The 23,897-nt window shown below is 36.3% G+C and overlaps 1 protein-coding gene across 9 annotated transcripts in view; it reads left to right on the forward strand.

Moving 5' to 3' along the window:
* The window catches only part of LOC18428503 (Peptidase S41 family protein), a 63,528-nt gene that overhangs the window by 26,886 nt on the left and 12,745 nt on the right, over positions 1-23,897 (forward strand). For 6 of the 9 annotated variants that reach the window (XR_016041360.1, XM_088847738.1, XM_020663791.2 and 3 more), the window contains exons 4-6: positions 6,092-6,196; positions 6,296-6,464; positions 12,193-12,269. Coding sequence is in view for 7 of the 9 variants with exons in the window: in XM_088847738.1 (XP_088703864.1) it covers positions 6,092-6,196; positions 6,296-6,464; positions 12,193-12,269 (351 nt within the window). In the remaining 2 variants the exon portion in view is untranslated. The remainder of the gene's footprint in view (positions 1-6,091; positions 6,197-6,295; positions 6,465-12,192; positions 12,270-23,897) is intronic. The other 3 variants (XR_016041361.1, XM_088847741.1, XM_088847740.1) reach the window with 1 other exon arrangement.

Genomic DNA, 23,897 nt, shown 5'->3' on the forward strand with positions numbered 1-23,897 from the left:
CCCAATTCCCCTCCACATCATCCATATCCAGGGTATAATAGGGTGGCATGTAAAATTTGTGGTTGTTGAAATCATGTAGTAGCAGGCTGTTGCTATCAGTACAATCAGAAATGACAACTCAAATGAGAATGAAGACAAGTTGCTGGCTTGCTGCCCTAAGCGTTTTTATAGAAGCCATGGCATTGTCATCATCGAATGAGCAAGCATGGATTGTTGACAGTGGGGCAGCTAACCATGTCACAGGTGATCCTGTTATTATACTGACTCTCAGCGCTGAAATGTTCCTGCATTCTATACCAAAGGTCGCGTTCTTTTCAACAATGTGTTTTAGTCCCTAAAATCAAGTGTATCCTCATCTCTGTTATTAAAATTCACTCAAGAAACTAAGTAAAACTTTCTTATTATAACTTCCTCTGTTTTTCTAAAGAATCCATTGTCCAGGACAATGTTTGCTTAGGGGATTTGACAAGAACTTGTATAAAGTCTGGAATGATGAATCGAGGAACACCTCCCATAGTTGGTCTTTTCATTTGAAATAGGTGAGGATATAAATATTTGGAATCACTGTCTAGGTCATTGTAGTCATGAGTCAGTCAATAGGTTATGTAGAAGGTTTCAATCCTATGATTGTCTAGGAGTCAGAATTTATTTTTATGTCATTCTTGTCATTTTGGTTTACATTCCCAAATTCCTCTTCGAATTCTAAAGAAAAGCTTCCTCGGCTTTTTAATTAATTCATTCTGATATGTGGGGATCTGTAGTTCTGTACCTATTGCTTTTTCTTCTCATACTGAATATTGTGATCGTTGTCGATGTTTTTCATGGCATACTTGGATTTATTTCCTCGTCCAAAATATATAAGTATTCAAAACGTTTGGATAATTTAAATTTTTGTTGAGAACTTTTTTGTTGACCAATTTTGTTCTTCTGTAGTGGTGGAGGAGGTTGGTTGTCATCTCATGCATTTAAGAACTACTTAAAGAAAACTGGTATAGAGTAACAAATTTTGTGCCACATATTCCTCTACAAAAGAGGGTATAGGAACAAAAGCACCGCCATACTGGCTAGGTTGCCCTTTCTTGATTTTTGCTAATGGGGTACCAAAATGCCTATGGATTGATGCTTTTCACAAGGCTGTTTATGTCATAATTAGAATGGCGAACTCCTTATGATATATTTATGGTAAGCATGCAGATTATTCAAGTCTTCGATCTTTTGGAGGTCATGCTTATGTTCATATAGATCAAGGAAGGAACTTTCTCCTAAAGCAAAAGCATGCACTTTTGTCGGATATGAAGATGGTTATAAAGGTTATTGCTTTTACAACCCTAGACTTAAAGCATGTCCTTATCTCAAGAAGTGTTACCTTTGATGAAATGATGACGTGCAATCCACCTATTACTATTTTACAGCAAGATGAAAATGAGGTCCTTGAGGGTGTACTTGACGATAATCAACAGGAATCCATAATACAAAATGAAGTAGTTGGTCTACCTGGATGTCCTCCTTAGGACACTTGTCACCTGAGCATTGTTGACAAGGATGTTCTTCTTTGCCTTGGCGAAGATTTTGAATATCTTTATGATGAGGAACTTCCATCTGAGCAATAACCTAATCTTGTACCCAAGGAGTGGATTTTTATTGTAGACAAAACAAAATGGAGCAGGCTTGTTCCACACATATATCAGAAGGGCAACATTCTTGTAATGGTGGTGACATACTGGAAAGACAAGGAGATATTACCGGGCCAATTGCAGCAAGTTAAAATTTCTGAAGGTGTGCTCATGTTAGCCACCTTATAGACCAATGGATAAGTAATGGAGGCTTTGCAAATGACTATCATTTGTTTCTCTATGATGCTCTTAAACAAAAGGAACGTGCCAAGTATTATATCGAGATTAAGGATCCCAAATGGGTTGACGAAGTGGCCACAGAAATGAAGGCAATGTTTTTGAATAGCATGTGGGAAATTGTGAAGATTGCAGTTTGGAAGAATGTTGTCTTCAGCAAATGGGTGTACAAAATAAAATGCAAGTCCGATGGAAGTATTGAGTGATCTAATTCCATTAGTGGCAAAAACATTCAATCAACGGCATGGTTTGGACTATAAAGAAACTTTTAGCCCAATTGTTAACGTATTTATCCTTGGCCTTCACACATGGTTGCCCTCTCCTCCAACTTCATGTAAAAAAAACCATTTTTTCATGGAGAGTTAAAGGGAGAAATGTACATGGAGCAACCACCTGCCTTCAATGAAAATCTATTTTCAAACCGAAGAGATCTATTATGGTCTAAAGCATGCTCTCATACTTGGTTTCAAAGTCTTTATCATACAATAAAACATATGGTTTTACATGGACAATTGTGGGTCATTTCATGTTCATCCACAAGAGCTCTAAAGTATTGTGATCATTCTGTTAAATGTAGATGATATTATAATCACATGAAATTCTCCAGACCTTTGCAAATATCAAGGGATTTCTCCATGACAAGTTTAGGATGAAAGGTTTGGGAGAGCTGAGATATTTTTTGAGGATAGAAGTGGAATGGACCCATGACAAAATTCAATTGTCTTAGCATAAATATGCACTGAACTTACTAGAGGGATAATATGAATTGCAAACCATTAGCTCACCTGCAACATTTAACAAAAGATTGAGAGCTGGTGAGAAAATTAATTGATGATCCTGCAAAATACCGCAGCACGACATGTGCACTTAGCATCTTACCCTACCTCTTCCGGACATTGCATTTACTATAAATTCGGTATTCCAATTTAGACATGCTCCTACAGATGTTCACTTGTGAAGCATATTGTGCGATATATCAAAGATATTATTAATCTACACTTCACATACACAGAAATCGTATATAAGATGTGTGTGTTGGTTCCATTGTTGTATGCTCGAATGCCGATTGGGTAGGAGATCTTGACTCTTGTAGGTTAGTTTCAGGATATTGAGTTCATTTAGGTAGAAATTTGGTATCCTGGAGGAGCAAGAAGCAAAAATCTATGGCCAAGTTTTGCACAAAAGCTGAATAGAGTGTTGGCTAGTGTTGTAGCAAAGATTTCTTTGATTGAGCACTTGATTATATCACTTGGATATCAGGTGCTGCACTCAATAACTTCTGGTCATAATTGGAGTGCACCATCTATCACAGCTAATCCTATTTTCCATGATCACACAAAACACATTGACGTTGATTATCATTTTGTAGAACCAAACATTGTTAAAAAAAGCGGACCGCCCAGCGCTGAGGTGGTCCAAAAGGCCCAGGCGCATCGCCCATGCCTAGGCGATAATCCCTGGGTGGCCGCCTAAGCGGTACGGAACTCGCCTAGGTGAGTGCCCAGCCCTGGGCCTGCGCCCCGCTTAGGGGTGGAAATGAGTTTTTTTTTGTTCTTTGAGTTTTTTTGAAACATAAAGGCTTTTAAGGATGGGTTTTAGTTTCATTTGAAACCTAAACCCACAAGAACTCATTTTAGAGAGAAAGAAACCTCAAAAAAACTAAATTTTGTGATTTCCATTGGATCGAAGTGTTTCTCAAAGTTACGGAAAAGGATCCAAGCATTATCTAGGTAGATTAGACTTAGTTTTAGAGTTTTTTAATCCTATTAGAGGGTGTTTTTTATTGTTTTAGCATCAGAAAACATCTCAGAGGTGGGAGCTTGGTGTTCAAGCAATCAAAGTAAGTGCAAAACTTTATTTTTTAGATTGCTTGTTTTATTTTGAGATGTCTTCCTTAGGATCTAGTCGAAGTGGAGATCGGGTTGGAAATATGGATATAACGCGAATCCAAATGACAAAAATTGCATTAGATGCAATTATTGTGAAAATATACAAAAGGGGGCGTAAACCGGTTTAAGAAACATCTTGCCGGTATTAAGGGGGATGCTGCTCTTTGTAAAGATGTTCATGAAGCTATCGGAGAGGAGATTAAGCAAACTATGAGTTTTGTAAAACAAAAACATGAACAAAATCCTTGTCATTTGAATAGTTCTATTTTTGGTTCTTCTAAAGAAAGTGATCCGGGTGGGAAGTATGGTTATAACCCAAAACCAAACGATAAAAATTGTTTAAGGTGTAATTTTTGTGAAAAAGATACCAATGGGGGTATTAACCGATTCAAGAAACACCTTGCCGGTATTAAAGGGAATGTTGCTTCTTGTAAAAAAGTTCTTGAAGCTATTCGGGATGAGATTAGACAATATTTTAATTTAAAAGAACCAGAAAAGGATGAAAATGAGCCTTGTTCTACGGAAATATTTTTTCCAGGTTCTTTTGGAAGTGGTGATCCGAGTTGGAAGTATGGTTATAACCCGAATCTAAATGACAAAAATTGTATTAAATGTAATTATTGTGGAAAGGATACTAATGGGAACATTTACCGGTTTAAAAAACACCTTGTCGGTATTAAGGGGGATGTTGTCCAGTGTAAAAGAGTTGAAGATTCTTGAGTGCTTGACTCTTGGTGTTGAGTGTTGACTGTCGAGTGTTGACTATTGTGTCCTAGACTGTATATTTTCTGAATTTCTGTATATTTTCGTTTTCTTATTTTTAGTTCTACTTTCTAGTTTCTACTATCTAACTTTTGTGTGTACAGTCTACAGTGTATCAAACTATCAGCGTATGCTGTATGGTTTTACTATTTTGGCATTGTATGAAAATATGGATTATGGTCTTATGGATTATCAAAATTCTCTTCTCGACTTCTATCTTTTTCTTTTTCTTTTTAACTGGGCCGCTCAAGTTCTTGGCGCCTGCTAGGCGCTGGGCGGCCTAGACCCCCACGGCCGCCTAGGTGCCACCTAGTGTTTTTTAAAACACTGGAACCAAATTGCTGATATCTTCACCAAAGGACTCACAAGTGAAAACATCATTTCCTAAAGGACCAGTTGTACATGTTCAATCACCATGTGCAATTTGAGGGGGGAGTTAATAATATGTTCTTAATTTATAGTGTATGTTGTATTCATCTTATTTAGTTTTGTACGATGATGTTAAAGTAATCGTAGTGACGGGCATAATCATATGATGCAAATATATATATTTTTAATAAGAGGCACAAATCCTCAAGTAAAATCTAAGAGGGGATTTCACGCACTCCTCTCTCTTGTTCTCTCTCTCTCTCTCCGTGATATTAGGTCCTACTGTGTGGACACGGTTCTTCTCTCCTAGAGCTGATCCTTCTTGGGAGTTCTCTCTTGATTGTTTGAGATCTTGATCCCATTTAGCATGGGATCTGAATCCTATTTAACATGGGGATCATGATTCACAATAATTAAATATATGATCAAGTTATATTGTTTTTGGATAATTGATATATGATCAGATGAATTTCAAATTAAAAGGAGTTTCCATTTATAAAGATGATTCTAGTCGTTAACTTGCAGTACTAGTAGAGTGTGTGTGTGTGCTGATTTGACATGTGCATCTCTATTTTGAATATAGGAAATCACAGATTGATCTCAGGGTTCTATAAACACCATCAAAAGACTCTGGTTAATGGATATATTTTAGTTTTCCTTTCTTGTCATGGCCCTATATTCTCAATTATTTTTTGTGGGACCTCTCTTGATATGAAATTTCTGTGGTGCATGTGCATATAATATTGCAAAATTACTCATTTGTTTTTTAAATTTTTTACGTTTCTACCCTGTTTAATATTCATACATACACACATTGCTGGATGCTCTTTGACATGCATTTCCCCTATATATTCTTGGGGCGCAAGTGATCTCATACACTTCTTAGGTAGGGAACTTGAAGCAGATACGGTGTTATGTAATGTCAAAGAGTGGTTATTACTGTTTAAATGTGCTTTTGTTTTTAACCATTTACCTGCTTGTTGGACAGTTAACTTTTTGAAGTTAATATTAAAATTTGCTTAGTCAAGCTTGGATAATTAAAACATCCCTGTTATTCTCATTTTACTTCTACAGAAAATTTTATAGTTTAGTTTGGGTTTATCCTAACTTATCATGATGATAAATCTCCAATTACAATTGTTTTTCTTGAATCACTGCAATTCAAATGATATAAGGCAAGATCATTTATTTTTAGTTGATTTTTTGTAATTCCTCTTGAAGGGGGATGAGGTCTTGTCTGTCAATGGAGAGGAAGTCACTGGGAGATCAGCATTTGAAGTGTCTTCGCTCTTGCAAGGTCCTAAAGATACATTTGTTACCATTGAGGTTGTTTCCATTTATTTAGATCTTGTGATGCATTGCCTATGCATATTTCTTTTGTATCTTTATAACATAAATCATAATAGTGTTGATCCTCCCTTGCAGTTCAGGCATGGAAACTGTGGACCAATACAATCTGTCAAAATCCAAAGGCAGCTTATTGCTCGCACCCCAGTATTTTACCGCTTGGATCAAACAGAGGATGGAAATAATTCAGTTGGATACATACGCATCAAAGAATTCAATGCTTTGGCAAGGAAGGATCTAATTATTGGTATGTGTTGATCTGCTGGTTATGAAGCTAGTAATTTCGGTGTCCAGTGCGTTGCCATATGGTTATTCGTCAATTTTTTTCATACTTTTTTATGGCTCCTCCACAAGCACTTTGTGAAGCATGTTAAATCTATTACGTTGTTTTTACTTTTTTTTTCTGTTCTTGGTATGTGTTCTCTTCTTGACGAGAATTGCACGGGGAAGTCTACTTTCTGATGGCTTTGTCATATGATGTGAAGGGGTTACAACAGCATCATCTGGTGGTACTGTTGAGAAACTGAAGCACAATGACAATGTTCTCAGTGTGCTAGAAAATTCAATCCTCGATGAGTGCTTTGTCTTGCAATTATTAAATAAGCAAAAAAAGTGGGTTGGATTTCTTTAGGCTTAAGTCTATCTAGCCCCCAGGAAGAAAAATCGAAGCGTGCAATTTGGGCAAGAACTTCAAAACAGTGATGGGATAGAATTGTGGCAAAGGTGGCGCTTGAGCTGATTCAATTGGAGGCGAAATTGTGCTAGAGCATCAGTATAATGAATTGACTACTATTCTTCTCGATCATTCATGGCTTTCATTGATTGGCTGATTTAGGCTCTTGAATGCAAGCTGAGATTGGATAAAATTCTGTACTGCGTTTCACACTACATGGAGAGCGGGAGAAGTTGATTCTGAGCTGGTGCTGTTGACGATTTGGTTATCAAGAAGCACTAGTGGGCTCACAGTGGTGATTTGTCCTTACCTAAAGAAAGTTGAGTTCAATCTTTGCCACAGTGATCGATGATTTGATCTTGGTGGTGGAGCAAAGTGAGTTTCTTTTGGGCAAAAATCAATTAAGGATTTAGAATTTCAGTTTTATATAGGGGGTTAAAGATTTGTTTTGGCTGGCAAATTTAAATTACTGCAGATCAGGTGAAAATCAGTTTGGGAGTAGCTAACTTGAATCTCCAGAAGATGGAAATCAAGCTGGACCATTTTCCCTTGATTAGTGACAAAATAAGACTCATTCGTAACGATGGAATGAAAAACATTGATGCTCGCTATTAGACCATTCTAGTCAATCTTAATAGTGGGTTTTCTTTTATCTATAGGTTTTGAAGGATTGCAAATCCATTTTGGAGTAACCTCTTAAATTTATGGACTTTTGAAGGACTTCTAATTGAGAAGTCTGTATGCTGTGAGATTCTATCTATTGTCCTCATGTCGAACTGCCTATTAGCTGCCCTTTAGCCGAAGGTTTGCAGTTGATGTAACTGTGAAGCCTTTGAGCCTCCTACTCCCTTAAACTCTTCCAGAGCAGACAAAACTGATTAGTTTTCTTGGTTCTGAATTCTTTGCCATTAGTTTTGTACATGCACTTAGCTGATGGATCTTGTTAGTCTGTGAATGAGACGATTTAGAAATGCGTGGTATTTTCTTTTTGAAATTAATTGAGTCTATACCCTCTACTTATACTAATTCTCTTAGGATTTAAGTGAAAGATGTGGCTCTGTAGAATTCTAGTGTATAAATTCAAGAATTTTTCATTGTTTTCTGTATTAATAGCTGGAATTTCTGCTTATAATTGCCATTATACAATGCAAAAATATGCCTACTTCAGTCTAGGATCTTTAAATCTTACTTCCAAAAAAAAAAAAACTTCATTTAAAAATGAACTCGAACTTACAACTTAGTAAACAAATATTAATATTGAACAATAAAATAAATAGAACTGGTGTACTGAAATATTGCCTCGGGTTACCCCTTTAGGACTTGGCACACCCCCCACCTGATCACCTGACTGATGGTGCCACTTGATCTTTAGATCCCTTTGAATCCACAAATCTGAACTGGGAAGCACCTTATATGAAATCTATGGTGTTGAGAGCATGGGTCAAGATTAGGGTTTCATAGACCCTTTCCAATCATTAGGGCATGCAAGAAGTGGCAATGTCGTAATCCAGGCTGTAAATTTAAAAATTTCTTTCTTTTCTTTTATTCTTTGCTGGAAATTCTACTTACAAGTGCTGCAAGTACAATTAAAATAGGCCAACTACAATCTAGGATCTTAATAACTCACTGCCAAAGATAAACATTACACAAATCTAACTATTTTAAGAAATTAAATAAGGCAAGAACAGCAGTAAATAAAATTAAATAACTAGAAGCCTTATTGATTTGTGCTTAGGGTTATCCTCTTAGGACTTAGCATACCCCATATCCGATCACCTGATTGCACTCCATCCGAGAACCTATTGAATCCACCAATCTGAACTGGGAAATACCTCTGGAACTCCCGTTTTCAACCTTATGGGACTAGAGAGAAAAAAGAAACAATTAGGGTTTCATTAAGAAACCTTTTCAACTTAGGGGCATGCCATAAGTGGCACCTCCCCAATTTCTAGAACAAGAGCGCTGGACGTGCACCCCTCCTTGACTCTCCTTTGGGTGCATGTCGCCCCAACAATTGACCCAAGTCCAACTTCTATTTAAATTAGAATTATAACCAATCCAAAACTTCCTAATATCTTTCCAAAATCTGTAGGAAGTCAAAATAATTAGAGTTTGGGTCGAACCAAGCTCCTAATTAAAACAATCTTTTAATGTTTAAAAGATTCCCTTAGAATGACCTTTATAAAAAAGAAATGTCACATAAATAAAAGAAAGAGGGTGTGCCACCCAAGAGAGCTTAAGTGGTCGCCACAATGGCCGACATCCTACTCATGGGTGGCACACATGTGGGGCTGGATTTTGAACCCCACATGTGCCCTTCCAAATTTCAGAAATTACAAAAATTCCTTTTCAAAGGATTTACAGCATAATTTTTTTTTTAAAAATTCTGAAAGTTGCATAAAAAATCATAAAAATATTTTTAATACCAAAATAAAATTAAAAAAGTGGACTGGTACCAATAGGTCAAAATTAGCGACAATAAGGGTACTCCACTGGACCCAAGAACCATGATCCACTACTATTTTCTTATCTAATCCAATAAAAACCCATGACCCATAGTCTCAATCCAGGGGCTCGTGATTGGATTGTTAAAGTTAAACAATAAACAGTGGGACTATGATCTTGGAATGTGGATTTCAACCCTCCTTTAAGAGCAAGTCCAACATTTGTCACCGCAGTACAAAGGGGGTTGTCTTTAGGTACATGTACACTTGTCCCGTTATGGGGTTGCTTCCCAGTAATGTGGGTGTCATGTATACATGCCGTGCGTAAGGTTTATTAAGGTTTATTAAGGCTTTGGCCGTTGCTCTTATAGGCCTACAACTGCACACAAGAGACCATAGAGTTCTCCTAGCCTACAAACGTCATTCGTGGGCATCTCTCCAACCTCAACAAGGGATAACCCACTATAAACCCTTCTTGATAGGGCTACATGCCCAAGGGTAAGGGTTTTTAACATAACTGGGGCCATAAACCACTCAACCCATGGTCAATCAACACACACTCCCCCTAAAGTGCATATTCCACTGTAAATTATCATTTTTACAAGCTCTCTAGGCCTTTAAAGGCCACAAAACCCAACATCCAAGGCCCTGCTAATGAAGTTATGCTTGCCATTATTACCTGTAAAAGATATTGGAATGAAACTTGTCAAGAACTTAACTCTAGATTTTTGCATTTGAATGTTGATTTATAGAACTATAACTTTGATAATGTGTTCATCGGGTTATTATTCATACCACACATCAACTATGGATGATAATTATCTTTAGTTCCAATTTCCAAATCAAAATTCATAATTATTTCAGCCAATTTATATGTCACATATTTATGCACTTAGAATATTAGTATTTGATTTTGTGGTATTACAGTTCCAAAAAAAAAGGAAAACATATTAAGGTTCTATGAGGAGGGAAACAAGATTTTATGATTGATTAGTTCATTGTCTCTTGAATCTATGAAACACCGTACTTGTTCAAGAATCTGGACTAAAGAACAATCGAATCTAGTATCATTATATGTAGAAACCAGTTTCAACAAGTGTAGAATCGAGATTCACCAATTGTGGAATCGAGAATCAGTAAATATTGGAAACGAGATTCTATAAGTGTTGGAATTGTGATTCCTAAAAGAAAGAATCGAGATTCTAGACTTCAGGGAGACAGGTTTCGTGAAGATTCCTTGTTATAATCACCGAGTCGAGATTCCAAATCGGAATCACAACCTTCGGTGAGAGATTTGGGTAACTATGGTTTGGGTTGTGCTCACTCGCATTTTGGGGTTGAGATCCCTAGATTTCAAGTTGTATGGATCCTGGTCCCTACCGTAGGGAGCTTCCTGCTTATCATGCTTCCTTTGTTTTGATCGCCATCCCGGTAACTATGATTCGATTCAGCACCAACTATTCATAACCATGGAAATATGGAATCCACATGCAGAAATGCAAGCATGCATACACAACAAGGATAATAGGAAAGTTTACAAATTTTATGATAATAAAAATGTTGACTGCTTAGAGTGGAGCTCTTGCTCTTGAACCTTGATCCTGCCCATGTTCCCAAACCTCTCTCCAAGCATCTATATATCCAGTCACCATATATTTTTAGCATCACATGTTCGTCATTTGAGCACTGAGAAACTTGGTTCAATTTTTTGTTATATTTTATATTTTGTCAATGTTAATAACATGCTTTTCGTAAAATCAATTCTAAAATGGCACAGCAGAAAACAATTTTTTAGTACCAAAGAAAGTATTATTTATTATTGAGCATGGGCCAGACTAATGTGCAGGAGCAACACCTATTTCTTAAATATGCTTGTATCAATCCCTAGATTGAGATTTAGCGTTTTGTGCGTGATAGAAGAAAGCGGTAAGGGGAAAAATCCCAGGTTATGAATGTGGATCCAACCGATATAAAATTGTCTGTGGAAGTACTTGTGGACCCTTACTGTAACATTAGGACATGCATACAGTACACCACAGATGTAAATGCATACACTGATGGATGCACTCACCCATAGTTGGTGCATGGATATCTAACATGCCCATGCCCAACTTGCTAATATTGATTTGAAGCCAACCATCTGCCAATAAAAAATTCGCCATTTGGTCCTCAGTTGCCGCATAAAGTGTTAATGATAATGTGGCAAACCACCTAATGTGATTGTCTTGGAGAGCAACCAAAGGGTGACAATTGTTTTGATTTAAAAACTGATAAATTGTGTTTCTCAGCATGTCTCATTTCTTGGAGTCTACTACTTTCAGGTGAACCTCACATTTATTTTGACTATAATCCATAAGTATGAATACATACTACAGATACAATTCCAAAGAGGGCATCACCATGCCACAAAAAGAGTTGATTGATTAGAGTTTTAAGTTTTTCTCGAATTTTAGAGGATGCATTTCAATTAGTAACTGAGATCTATAAAATACAGCTTGTGATAGTTTTCTCCTCTTTAACTGTTTCACTTAGTTGTTTGTCCTATTTTTCTATTACTTATGTATATTATATAATTGGAGTTTTAAGTCTTTCTCAAATTTTCGTCGTATTTATGTTTTTGTTGTTTCACTTTCTTCATTGAATGCCCATTTATTTATGAAGACCTATGAACATGATCCATTAAATACAAAAACATACATACGTAAACAGATTATGCACATATGATTAGAGTTACAATACTCTTAAATTCTTTAACTCCTAAATTTATTTTCTTTCATTGTATTTTGCAGTTCGGTTGGAAGGATGATTCGTTTTCGTTGCTTTTCTCTTTTACTAATTGAATTATTGATTCTTTGCAGCATTAAGACATCTTCAAGACTCCGGTGCATCATATTTTGTACTGGATTTGAGAAATAATCTTGGTGGACTCGTGCAGGTATGCAGAAAGAAATTGATATGCAGAAAGAAATACCCTCTGTATACAAATAGCCTTCCCATAGGAAATTCTGTTTCAGATGTTTCTAAATGTATGATATTGTGTTCCCATTATCAAATTTGGATCGAGTGGAATAACTCCATTATCAAATAGTCTTCTCACGCTGAATATGTAACAGCAATCACAATTCGATCTTTATCTTCAGTTGCAAAATCAGTTGTAAAGCTCTGATATTGCCTGTGAATTACATACAGGAACCAAATTTAGTAGCTGGATCTTTTTGCAACAATGAACTCAGGACACTGACTAAATCGGGGAGAGTGGTTGCTCAATATAGAATTTAAATAAATGGTTCTCCTTTTTGGGACAAGGGGTGCTCTCCATTCATGAGGTGCATGATAAAAGGAGAATACACAGGGTCTGAAAGTTAATTCGGCATCCTGACTCACTTTATTGTAGATGTGGACTATCAAGAACACTGATGTTTCAAATCTGTTTATCTCTATTATTCATGTCTCTGACTTGAATCTTACAGTAATTTCAGCTTATAAATAGCTAGATGCTTATAACTAGAGGGATGGTCAGGACTTTTGGAAGGATGATACTTTTTTCCACCAATGAGAGGATATCCTTGAGCAAACTGGACTAAGTTGGACTGAGCCTCCTGGAGATGCATGAAAACAATGTTCTGCTCGTAAACCTCTAGAGCTATCAAAGAATGGGTACTTCGATTGATTTACCCTGACCAAGTATGATTCCTTTGAGATACACTAGAAAATCCAATTCCATTTTGGAATAAAAGCTATCTAGGTTGTATATATGAAAATGTGTTTTGGTCGATAAAACTCCTTGGGTGATATCAATTTGAGCTTCAAAATTACATTTTAAGGATTGCTGGCCTCATGTCTTTGTCATTAATTATGCTTCTTTTCCAAATGAGGAAATATGTGCAGTGGCCAGTACATTCTTCGTCAAGACAGTTGGGTCCTTGTGTATGCAAAGTGTTTCATACATCTCCAGACGTACATTCTATGTGATTGACCTCTAGAACATCACATATGATATGTGCTGCCATCATGCATACCTTGTCTACTTGAGTGCTTCGTAATTAAATTCTAGTTTCTTGGTAAACCAGTCTGCCACTCGATCATTAGAACAATTATGATAGGAATGAACAATTTTCTTTCTCAGAAACCAAAAGTCGAATTTGTCCTATTAAAAGTAGAAAAGTTACTACATTCCCGATATGAATCACTTCTATTTGTTTAGATTTTTTATCTTTTGTACACATACTAACTTGTGGAAAACGAATTAAATACTAGGTAGCTAGTGTGTACAGATGAATAAGTAAACTATAGGGAGGATATAAACAAAATAAAAACATACCATTCATAAACATATTAGTGGAATAAGAGAAGAAAAGAAGCTTGGGCAGCCTATAAAACAAGAGAGGCAACCTTGTGGAATTCCACACACAATTCCGGGCTCCCTGATGACTAAAAGGTGTGGTTGTGTAGAATTCCAAATTGGTATTGTACTCACAATTGCCACAATACAATGCACAAACGTAGTACAGTCTAGGATCTTTGAATCGTACTGCCAAAACAAAACTTTATTTAAAACTGAACATGAACTTACAATTTAGGATATAAATATAAGTCCAGAGCAATGAGACTTACTGAACTTTTTGCCTAGGGTTAGTTACCCCCTTCGAACTTAGCATACCCCACACCCTATCACCAAACCTATAGCGCAATAAATCCTTAGGTCTTGTTGTATCCATTGAACTAGGAAGCACCTCTGCAACACCCGTCCAGAAAATTATGGGGCTGAGAGCATGGGCTACAAATTAGGGTTCCTAAAAACCGTTCTCAAACCTTGGGAAATGCTACTAAGTGGCACCTCTCCTAGCCTAGTCTAGCGTTGGGCGTGCTCCCTTTCTCTTTGTTTTTTTGGTGGTGCGTTTTCCCCCTTGATCCTTATGGGGGGTAGTGTGCCACCTAGAGAGGAGAGAGAGCTAGAGAGAATATAGGGGGTTGGCATGGAGGAGATAGAGAGGCCTGAAAACTGTGTAGAGAATGAGGGGGGATCCCCACCTTATGTAGGGTGCAACGGCCCTATGGCGTTCCAATAAGATTAGAATTCAATATGACTTAGGATATCCAAGTAATTTGTGATCCCTGAAATTGACCATCATGATTTAGGGAGGAATCTAGGAGCCTTTATTCCCTGAATGTTTGACCTATATTCACTTCTAATATATCTAGATGTGACCAATCCTAAATAATCTAGATTTCTTTTTTTATCACAAAGGCATATGTAGGAATTTCTCAAGATTAAAAAGAGTCGTGTTAAAAAAAAAAAAAAACACAAAGCTCTAGGTCCCCAAAATATCTCACAAAATATTTCCCAAAGATACTTTAACTAACAAAAAATGTTTTTGAAAACAATTTGATTCCCCTCAAAGTTTCTAGAAAATTGGGAAACATGCCGCATTCCACTAGGTGCGGCATTTGGCCTCCATCTCCCACACCATGTGGGCCCCACACGCATAGGGATGGGCCCTTAGCAACAACCACAACCTGCCTCCCCCCAGGGGCGGTCGCAAAAAAAACCCAAAAAAAAAAAAAAAAACCTTGTTCCCACAATATTTGATCAAATTTTGAAAAGACCTCGTTTATTAAAAAATGTCAGAAATAACCTTTGGGGGGTTTTCATACATTTTATCGTGGGACATCTTCACGTGCAGTTCTCGACATGGAGAGTGAAGATGCCCCTTGATAGTTGGTCCTTAAATAAAAGACAATCGGGATTATATAAAGAATACATGATGTTCTCTAGTCAACTTGATGATGAGTTGAAGACGTTCCCAAATCTTGTCGTGTCTTGTCGTGTTAATAAGGATCATATTTACCTAAATTTCTCGCTAGAGGTGATGATTCCGATTTGGAGATTCTTACTAGGAATCTTCACAGAACTCTTTTTTGTGAAGTCTAGAATCTTGATTCCTTATTTTAGGAATATCAATTCCAACACATTTAGAACACATGGCCATTATTTATCAATTACTTGTTGAAACCGGTTTCCACTTTTACAGGAATTCTACTACTTCCCCCTCTTTTTTTTCTTTTTGCTTTTTTTTTCTTGAGAAGTGATGTTTTAAAGTTTTCAAGGCATCAAACTACTCAAGCTAGACGCTCAATCTTAAGCAGCGTTCAAAAAATCGAACTGGAACGGTTAACCAGACATGGGGCCGGAAGCGTTTGGATCAGAATTGGGCTAACCAGGCTGGTTTGGTCTGGTAGAATTTTTTTTGTAAGAATGGGTCAAACCCTCCTATCCCCCCCCTCCCCCACCACCACAAAAAAACAAAAAACAAAAATTGAAAAATGTAGATTAAGTGTATACTATCTTATTACTTATATTTGTTTTAAAAACAATTAAAACAACTTTTTATGTAAATTAATATTTGAGGACTATGGAGATATGCAAGACAATTTATAATTTGAGATTAATTCAATGGAAGGAGCTACAAAGTCCAACTAATAATGGCTAGTACTCATAAGAGTGGTGAGGGGGGTTAGGGTACTGTGGTGTCTAGCTATCAGTTACGAATTTTTTTTGTTTTTTTTACCATGATAAAATTATTACAATTACATAAAAATTCACTAATTAATATTTTAATCATGATAAGTGTTTTATAAAAATTTCGAAGCCCATTAAATGTTTCAAGAAATAATAAAATTCAATTTTTTTTTTTTTAAAAAAAAAATTATTTGGGATATTTTTGTAATTAGAAAAAGTTTATATAGAGCCGAGGCTCTAAACAATCAAATTAGAGCCTCCTCAAAAATTTCACTAGAAGAGGTTGTTTTGATGCCCAAATATCCTCAAATTGATCATCTCGACATCGAGATGCATGGAAATGAGAACAAAAATGGATTTCAAGTTTTGGAAATAGTGTATTTTGGAACGCCTTTTTTGACCGTTAATTTTCAAGATGTTCAAGTTTCATAGATCTGTCGATCTACAGTATCTTTGACGCTTTAAACTTTATAAATAAAGATGAAAATATATTTTAAGGCTATCACAAAGATTTACAGTGTTGAAACCACATTTCTTAATACTATTTGAAGGCAGGCTCCAATTTGATTGTTTGGAGCCTAGGCTCTATACAAACCGCACCTTTTGTAATTTGGGGTATATTTTTTTAAAAACTTATCTATGATTTATATGCAATTTTTAGGAAATGTTTTGGCTATAAATACTGGGTCTCACAATTTTCTAGTCTTTTTTCAAAAAGTAGATTTTTTTATTACTTTATTAACTTTTTTGTCATTTATGGCAAATCCTACTTGTTTAACATTTTTTAAAATCTATTTTTTTTAGTACTTTTTAATCAATTTTTTGGCAAATATGTGTTAAATGTCAGAATTTTACTTTTAAAGCCTAGAGACTGCCCTCGGATCTACTGAAGCACCCAATGGCTTTACTTCTCAACCAAACGAAATTGGATTTGCAATCAAATTTGAATTTTCTTGCAACTAAATTGGACTTGCAAACTAAATTTTCTTTGAATTTGAATCAACTAATGTACCCATGTCAGTGTAGTTATTCAGTGGAATTGCATTACTTGCTCTAAGTCACAAAATATCATCTAAAGTCTATGTATAATAATCATGAGCCGCATGTAAGAAACTGACACTTAGAGATGAATAGTCAATAGGCCATGGTCATGAGAGAGCTAAAATAAATAAATAAAAATTAATGAAAATCTCTTCATTCAGATTCAGAACATTATGATTATGTCAATAACAATACATACAACATAATTTTCTTACAATGGCTACAAGAACATATCGATACATGATTGCACATTAATGCATCTAAGTAAATGAACAAATATACTTTCTAACAAAAACATTCCAATTAACAAAAAAGAAAATAAAAAATACTACCATAATATTAGATTAAGACATTAAAGACAAAAAAAATATGTCGCAAGTTTAGATTTTATAGTATTAAAACAAAAGTGGACAAAAAGTTAAATATCTGAGTTCCTTCTCATAAAAATTGCAAATTTATAAGATAAAATTGAAGAAAATTATTTCAAATTTAAAAAATACTGTTTTTATAATTAAATTTTTTAGCAAAATTATTTTAAAAAAATCACTTAAGCAACTAAAAGTTAATATTAAAAAAAGAAAACGAAATGAAAGGTCACATGAAATGAAAAGTCACATGAAATTCGACTGTAAAAATCGAGCACTAAATTTCGACTTTTCGACCAAATTTGGACTGCAATCTTCGGCATAACTCTGTGATCTCCAAAAGCCTTAAAATTTGACAGATAAATGATAGAAAAGGTCCCAAAATCGATCGGTTGGTGGAATGTTTTCAACTCAGAAATGAAAACCTGAGTTGCAGCCCTAAAAAATAAAAAACGAGCACCAAATTTTGGCTTTTCGACCAAATTTGGATTGCAATCTTCTGAATAACGCTGTGATCTCCAAAAGCCCCAAAATTTGACTGAGAAAGTATCAAATAGGGTCCAAAATTGATCGGTTGGCAGAATTTTTTCAACTCAGAAATGAAAAACTGAGTTGCAGCCCTAAACTGTAAAAATCAAGAACCAAATTTCGGCATTCCGACCAAATCAAGACTGCAATCTTTTGAGTAACTTTGTGATCTACAAGATCACCAAAATTTGATTGAGAAATGATAAAAAACAGGCCAAAAAATTGATCGGTTGGCAGATTTTTTCATCTCAGAATTGAAAACCTGAGTGGATGCCCTGATATGTAAAATTGAGCACCAAATTTTGGCAATTCAATGAAATTAGGACTTCAGTCTTCTAAGTAACTCTATGATCTACATAATGTCTAGATTTTTATTCGGAAACAACAAAAGAACGAGCCCAAAATCTCAAGATGGGCTGAAGTTTTTCAAAATAGTGAAGAACACCAAAAAAAAACATCAAAAATTTGATTTCGGGTGTATTTCCGGTTGCAAATCCATCAATTTATACACTTAGATTAATTATTTCAGCCAATAGTTGACTATAAAAGGCTTAATAAGCTTGAAAAAGGTGGGAAAAACGAATCAAATTCGAAGTCACGGTTTTCTGTATCAAATAACTGGCTACTATGGGAAATAACGGCAACCAGGGTAAAAATACCCGTATTTCATGATAATGCCCGAAATTACACAAACCGGTTCGGTTAGTAGAAAACTGGCCGGTTAGTTGGAAATCTGGTCGACTAGTGTACTAATCGACTGGTTTTGGTTCAGACATTTTAGGGGCAGGTAAAACGTACAACTAGCACCTCAAAATCGGGGTTAACTGGAACCGGGAGGGTCCCGGTTCCTTTCTTACGGCCGGTTTCGTTTAGAATTGGCTATTTTTTCTTTCATTGTTCTCAAGCTACAAGGTGTAGTCATCTGGATTTTTTAAGCGTGAAGTGACCAATAGAAACCGAAGGTCGTCCATGTTCTCTACTTAATTATTTTAGTAGGCATTATATTGATCCAATGGAGAGATTGCACCTCCAAGATATTATATATAATGGAATAAAAATAATGTAAACACGCATGTATGGTATGTCTGTTAATGAATGGCATTGAGACATGTATTGTTTTCCTCCTTGTTTCCTCGTGATTCCAATGATGTCGTAATCTCGATTCCATATTGGTTGATTCCAACTAGGTCGGTAACTCGATTATAAAAGCTAGGAATCTCTCTTCCATTTTTGCAGGGATCTCAATCATATTTTGGTCGAATCTCGATTCCTAGAAATAGAAATCTTCCAGCCGGTGGTGATTCTGCGCTTTCGATTTCTAAATCGATTCGGTTTACGAGTTGCTTTCGGTAACTATGTTAAGGATTCTAGAGTGCGGCATCATAAAATGGGTCATTGTAGTATGGAGTCTTTAAAAAAGTTGTGTAAATAAGGACTTATTTCCTCTAATATTGATCGTCCTAGTGAGTTTATTTGTCATGTTTGTCAACTGGGAAAACATGTCAAGTTGCCATTTGTTTCTAATAATAAAAGAGCTTCTTCTTCGTTTGAGGTAGTGCATTCTGTTGTGTAGGGTCCGACACCAACTGCATCTCCTTCTAGTTCCCTTTTTTATGTGATATATGTTGATGACTTCTCTAGATTTACATGGATTTTCTTTCTTAATAAAAATCTCATGTGATTGAGGCGTTTAGAAGTTTCAAAGTGATATTTGTTGAAAAGCATTTCCTTAAGCAAAGTTTGTACTTTCACAGTGATGAAGGGGGAGAGTAATCATGTTAAATTTTTAAATGTTTCCTAAGGGATAGTGGCTTGTCCTTATACTCCACAACAAAATGGAGTTGCAGAAAGGAAACATAGATATATAAATGAAATTTGATTATCTCTTATGTTTTGTAGTGGAGTTCCAAAGTTTTTATGGACTAAATGGACTTCAACCTGTTGTATTGGATGGAAAGTCTCCATATCTTACACTTCTTTGAAGGACTTCTGATTACTTTGTCTTGAGGAGTTTTAGAAGTTGGCGTAAAATCCATATTGATAGTAGCCTTAGGAATAAACTGATCATAAGGTAGAAACATATATTTTTGTGGGATACTCATATGATCATAATGGCTATAGATGTTACTATCCACGAACAAATTTTTTTTTTTTGTTTGTTTCTATGTAATATCCATATTGATAGTAGCCTTAGGAATAAACTTGATCCTAAGGAAGAAACATATATTTTTGTGGGATACCCAGATGATCATAATGGCTATAAATGTGACTATCCATGAACAAATATATATTTTTTGTTTCTAGACATGTAACATTTAATGAGGTGAAAATGTTTTCTACTCCATGAAAGTCCATGTCCAAAGGAAAGAGATGAACTTATTCCTAAGGCAGAAACATATGTTTTTGTGGGATACCCAGATGATCATAATGGCTATAAATGTTTATCCATGAACAAATATTTTTTTTTTGTTTCTAGACATGTAACATTTAATGAGGTGAAAATTTAAATGTTTTCTACTCCATGAAAGTCCATGTCCAAAGGAAAGAGATGAACACAAGAATGAAAGTGAACAATTCTTCATAAGCCGGCATCAGATGGAGAAATTTGTTAAAGGCATTGTTCCTTGTAATCCAGGCGAAGACTTTGTGCCATTCTTCGAGGGTGACTAGCATACTAGCCAAAGTAGGGGCTCAACACAAAATGGGACACATGAAATCATCATGTATGAAAGAAGACTGAAGAGCTAAGATGGGCAACAACTGAGCACTTCAGAAGGACCAGCAAACAAACACACAAACCACCCGTAGAGCATTTGAATCAAACCATCATAAGCACTCTAGTTGATGCAGAGGTCACTTCATTTAAGAGGTTTGATTGCATTTCAGGCCTTTCAAGGCCTTGAACCCGACATATTATAGCTCTTGAGCATAGTGGGAGTGACCCAGAGTTATGTGACTCTAGGATCTTGGCGCATTGGGATAAAAAGTCACAAACCTCAAGTGTCATGAGGGCAGTATGTGTGAGAGGCACCAAGAGGCTTGAGGGTTACCTCTAGTCAAGGTTAGTTTATTATATGCCTCATGACTATGAGTGTTGGCTAGGGCAATATGTGAGATTGATTATGGAGTACGATATGAGTTCAAGTATTTTGTGTGTATGAGAAGGTTTGGCTCAGAGGACATTGTCTAAACCCTAACCTTGAACCTCCTCATAGCATGTGCATAAATAGTTGCAAATGGAAAACCTCTTTTCCATAGTTTATTCACTAGGAAGAGATATGCACGTGCCGAGAGAGGACCCCGCATCCACTAGAGTGCATGTCTTCAGAGGTGCACTTGTAATCCACTACAAGCTGAGAGTCCCAAGCCACATATTGAATTGACTTTGATAAACCTAGTATGAGCCCTTGTCTGACACTTTGGGTCATGGGTTTGCTAGGTCTTTCTGAGGTGATTTTGGATTCGAGGTCTAGCCAAGTGGAGTATTCGATGCGCAATTCATTTCCATAGGATTCTAGTTCCCCTCATTAATATTTTTTATATAATACCAAATTGTGTTATTTTTATGGAGGATGGTTTAGAGAATTTTTGGGAATTTTTGATTAATGTTTTTGAATATTTCTAGGCTAAAAGTATGGATTTATAGATTTGTCTTGAACATGTGATTGGGTTCCTATGTGGCATCATGTGATTGGGTGCACATGTACACCCATGCGACTTGGAATTGGATGGAATTATTAAATTCAAGTAGATTCTAGAATGTATGAATAATTACCTTAGGGGCAAGCCCCTACCTATGTTTCTTCATCTAATTAAAGTGATTAAGTATGTGCATTTGTGGGAGCAAGTCAAATTCAATGTTAATTTGAATTTGAGATTAGTGGAGGGAAGGTTGGAATCAGTGTTGGAAAATTCGCCTGCCTGAGCACCTAGGAGGATCACTTAGGTGGGTGGAGGCGTTTGGCGCATCGCCCAGGCCTAGTCAAACGAGATGGGGGGGCTTGTATCAATATGGGCTCCTAGGCGCCCGGGCAGATGGCTACTTGCATTCTTAAATTGACTTGTTGCTCATCTTGTTGCGAGTGCAACTTCATCACATTCTGGATGGTAGATACTACATGCTTGATAGACTTTTGAGTTTTGACATGAACTTTGCAATTTTTGACATAATGTGTTGAACCTATGGACATATTCCAAATTAATAAATATTTCATAGGTGCATACAAAGAAGCGGAATAATCTTGAGCATAAAAAGATGAATAACCTTGTGTATGTGGAATTCAACCTAAAGCTGAAGGAGTGTTAAATAGAGAGACACGACATTGAACCCCATTGTTCTGAAGAACATGGATGATCCCAATGAGTGGGTGGTAGATAATGATGATGATGAAGAAGTCTTCCATGGAGAGGGATTAACATGGAGCCAAGTTAAAGGGTTGTAGGTTCACTGCAAATCCCTTCACGAGTCACTAGATTACAAACAAAAGGGAAGAGAGCCATTGAGTAGACAAGGGTGGATTTAGAGGAGATCAGGGTAGATGAGCAGTATTTGGAGGAAGGGGATGACTCTGATGATAATGGCCTTGCACTGTCGTCAGCTTAAAATGCATCTGGTAGTGGAAGGGGCGTTGATATAGCTAGTGTTTATGATTGGTGAATCTCAGTTTCCTTTATTAGTTCATCATGCTTGTTTGAAACATTCGATGCTTTTTGTACAAGAGTTGAAACTTTAATATTTTATTATTTTATGACTTGTGATATATATACATGATTTTCTTGAGTGTTTGACTATTTGTGACATCATATGATTTTCGAATGTATGCGTTTATCGTTTGGTTTATTTTTCTTTTAATTAGGTATTGTAACTCATATCAAGGGAGCTATCGAGGGATAAAGCTTATAAGCTACATTGGAAGAGAGTGATTGAGCAATGACTGAGGCATGAAACAAGTGTATCAGAAAATCAATTCAGTTTTATGCTAGGGAGGTCAACAATTTAGGCTATTTTTCTACTTAGTCAACTGATTGAGAGGTTTAGGATGAAGGGAAAAGATATCCACATGGTCTTTATTGATCTAGAGAAAGCTTATAATAAAGTACTTCGAGATTTAATTTGGTAGGTATTGGAAAAGAAAGAGTCTCCAGATACGACATCGACTTGGCGAGAGATATGCCCTAGTGAGTGCTCATTATTGTGTGCACAACTAGTGTAGAGGCGAGTGAGTTTTGGTGACAATAGATTTACATCAGGGCTCAGTAATGAGCCCATATCTCTTTGTTATAGTTATGGATGACTTAACTGGGCACCTACAAGATGAGGTACTGGAGTGTATATTGTTTGCCGACAACATAGTTTTGATCGATGAGACCTAAAACGATGTTAACACCAAGTTTGAACTTTGGAGGGATGCTCTAGAATATAAAAGTTTTAAAATTAGCCGTACTAAGACAAAGCATATCAAATGCAAGTTTAGTAATAATAGGAGTAGAAATCAGGAAGTAGTTAAGATCAACTGCCGAGAAATACCAAAAAGAATGTACTTTTGATATCTTGAATTGATAATCCAGGAAATTTAAAGAGATTTAGGAAGAGAGAGATTGAGAAAGATGTCTCACATAGAATTAGAGCTCCCTGGGCGAAGTGGAGATGTGCAAGTGGAGTTTTTATGTAATCGTCATATACCAATGGAGTTGAACGGGAAGTTCTGTAGGACAACTATGAGTCCAACTTTGCTTTATGGGACAGAAAATTGCATGGTCAAGAAACAACATACCCATAGGTTCGTGTAGCTGAGATGAGGATGTTGAGATAGATGAGTGGCAAGACAAGAAGGTATAGAATTCAAACTGAATACATTCGGGATAACTTAGGTGTGGCTCCAACATCGATAAGATGAGAGAAAGTAAACTTAAGTGGGCTAACCATGTGCAACGCAAACTCAGTACAACACTTGTTAGGAGATGCGAGTTGGTTCAAGTGGAAGGCATAAAAAAGGTAAGGGGTGGGCCCAAAAGATATGGTTGGATGTAGTGTAAAAATATGGGGACTCATTGCCTCACTGAGAATAAGGCCCTTGATAGAGTAGAACAACATACCAGGATTCGAGTA

Source organism: Amborella trichopoda, chromosome 9 (assembly GCF_054954075.1).
Source record: "Amborella trichopoda isolate Santa Cruz 75 chromosome 9, AtrichopodaSantaCruz75HAP2 v2.0, whole genome shotgun sequence".
NCBI classification, from domain to species: Eukaryota; Viridiplantae; Streptophyta; class Magnoliopsida; order Amborellales; family Amborellaceae; genus Amborella; species Amborella trichopoda.